Source organism: Diospyros lotus, chromosome 5 (assembly GCF_014633365.1).
Source record: "Diospyros lotus cultivar Yz01 chromosome 5, ASM1463336v1, whole genome shotgun sequence".
NCBI classification, from domain to species: domain Eukaryota; kingdom Viridiplantae; phylum Streptophyta; class Magnoliopsida; order Ericales; family Ebenaceae; genus Diospyros; species Diospyros lotus.
In genome coordinates this window covers 12,802,174-12,804,705 of record NC_068342.1, presented here as the reverse complement: position 1 = coordinate 12,804,705, position 2,532 = coordinate 12,802,174, and the positions used below count along the sequence as shown (strand labels likewise).

The 2,532-nt window shown below is 35.0% G+C and overlaps 1 protein-coding gene across 1 annotated transcript; it reads right to left on the bottom strand.

Annotated features, from left to right (window-relative positions):
- Positions 1-1,647: 1,647 nt before the first annotated feature.
- LOC127802102 (uncharacterized) lies at positions 1,648-2,178 on the bottom strand. Its single transcript, XM_052337792.1, has one exon. It carries the CDS (start codon positions 2,176-2,178, stop codon positions 1,648-1,650), a length of 531 nt encoding a protein of 176 aa, XP_052193752.1.
- Positions 2,179-2,532: the final 354 nt, after the last annotated feature.

Genomic DNA, 2,532 nt, shown 5'->3' with positions numbered 1-2,532 from the left:
TTTCTTAATAATTTTTTATAATAGAAGATGCCGATGTGGCAAATGTTGATATATATAACTCCAAAATTACTTAATGCTAAAATTAACTTAAACCCAACAATCAAGTAACTTTAGAGTTATATTAATGTATACCAATGTTTATTTCTATTAATAGAATTTGATAAAAAATTAAAAATATATTAAATTTTAATAGGCATCAAAGTTTAGTTGTTGTGGTGATAAAAATTAATATAATAACCAATTTATTATGAAATACAAAATTCAAGAACTAACAGTATAATTTAACATAAAAGTAAATAACATTTTGAGTAGTACAGGTTCTACTATAAGTTGTCTTAACTTAGTGACAAGATAAAAAGGTGTCAAGTTTAAATACTACCACATGAAATTCTTTACAACTTGATATTAGTTTTCTCTAATTTGTAATTGATCTAAAGTGGTTATTTGTCATCAGGGTTTCAATGTTGCATTCTACAAGTGATTTATATCACTTGATTGATTTAAAATGTATCTTTTAACCATTAAAAAACTTAGTTTTTAAAAGAAGCAATTGTTTTTTACTGAACACTAATTTACTAAAAAAAAATGTAATTAATCAAAAACACAACAATATTAAACCCTCTAATAATTAGGCAGAACCTCTTCATTCATGACATTGAATAGCTTGCCCAACCAAGGGAGAAAAACATTAGCTTATGAATGACTGTTTGCTTTGACATTAATTAATCTTTATTTGCTTTCGATTTGATTATTAAAACCATGATAGTACTGCACAATTGGTACAATATATTTCTTTTGGTCAGTTTTGGAACTGATATTACTATATATTAGGAGCGCCTATAATGTGGTCTAACTTATTGAATTACATTGAACCAATTAATTTTATATTGTTTAATCTAAATTTCTTTTCAAATTAAAAACAATTTGGTTTTAAAATTTTTTAAAGAAAACATTTTACAGTTCAATTTGGTTTATGCAATAAAAAGGTGGACCAAACCTAAACCAGTTTATGTATTATGTTATATTTATTATATATAATATAGAACATTTACCTGATTAAAACACACTTGCATCAAAATATATTTTAATGATAAAATTTGTATGGAAATTTTATTCGTATAAATTATATCAATAATCTTTTTCTTTTTGCTTGGCAAATAATCTTTTACTAGTTTGGTTTGGTTTCCCTTCCACTATTAAAAATAATTTAATTTAGTTTAATTTAAAATATATTTAAATAGTAATTTATAGTTTAGTTTAGTTTCTATATTCTTTTTAACAGGTGCACACCTTGAGCGTGATAGAAAAAGAAATAACAAAATTGATTGAGAGATCCTTTTTGGGGTCTATGTTTCGTAGACATGTTTAGATTGGTTTATTTTGACTAATGCAGATCTTTTTTTTGGTTCCCTGCTAGCGGTTAATTAATTAGTTTTAGTTTGCTTGCTAGAGGTTTGGCTTGTCTATGCTTTCAAACTTTCTCATTTTCCTCTCCTTGAGCCCTACTCTAAACATAGGCACTTCAAATCAATTTAAAATAGCCCACAGGCATCCTTCCAGTGGTAATGCGTGGAATAAGAGAATCGGCACCCTATAAATATCACCTCATGCAACTCCCCAAGCTTATATTGGCCGATGCTCCTGAAGTTAAAAACATTTCAAGATGAGCATCAAACCCTTCTCTTTAGCTACCCCGCTCCTATTTCTCAGCATTTTCCTGATCTCTAGCTTCAATGCTGGGGCACAGCAGCCTCGGCCGCCACCACCACGGCGACCACCGCCACCACCACGGCGACCGCCGCCGCCACCACCACGTGTAAGTCCTATTATAGCACCATCACCACAACCAAAAAATGCAAACCCTCCTACTGTTGCACCATCTCTACCGCCAGGTGCAAGCACCCCTAATGTGGCACCATCACTGCCGCCAAGTGCAAGGCCACCCATTGTGGCACCATCATTGCCTCCTGCAAGTTCAAGCCCTCCTACTATAGCACCATCACAACCGCCTGCAAGTGCAAGCGCTCCTACTGTCGCACCATCACTGCCGCCTGCAAGTGCAAGCCCTCCTACTGTGGTACCATCACCGCCGCCTGTGGTACCATCATCGCCGCCTCCGCCCCCTCCTGTGGTACCATCACGGCCGCCTCCGCCCCCACCGCCCCCTAGGTGTTCCATTCAGATCAATAACCTAGGAGTTTGCTTTCCAATAAGCTTGTTTTTTAGCCAAACTTGCTGTACAGCAGTCAGAGGGGTCGTTGATCAGAGATGCACTTGCGAGGCCGCTAGGGCTAGAGGCATAGTTACCACGAAGTCACTGTTACTCAAATGTGGTTTTCCTGTGGAAGCGATTAACGTCATCCGTTGCCCACCTTGAGAAATGGGTGCTGTCTCCTGGACTAATTCTGCTTCAACAATTTTAAGTACTCATCAAAGTGGTCTATCACTCGATATAAAATAATACGTTTCTATATGAAACTTTAAATAAGATGTATGCTATATATGCATCAAATAATAACATGTTTATATTTG

Coding starts and splice junctions, on each gene's coding strand:
- LOC127802102 (XM_052337792.1), bottom strand. CDS start 2,178: ATGGAACACCTAGGGGGCGGTGGGGGCGGAGGCGGCCGTGATGGTACC.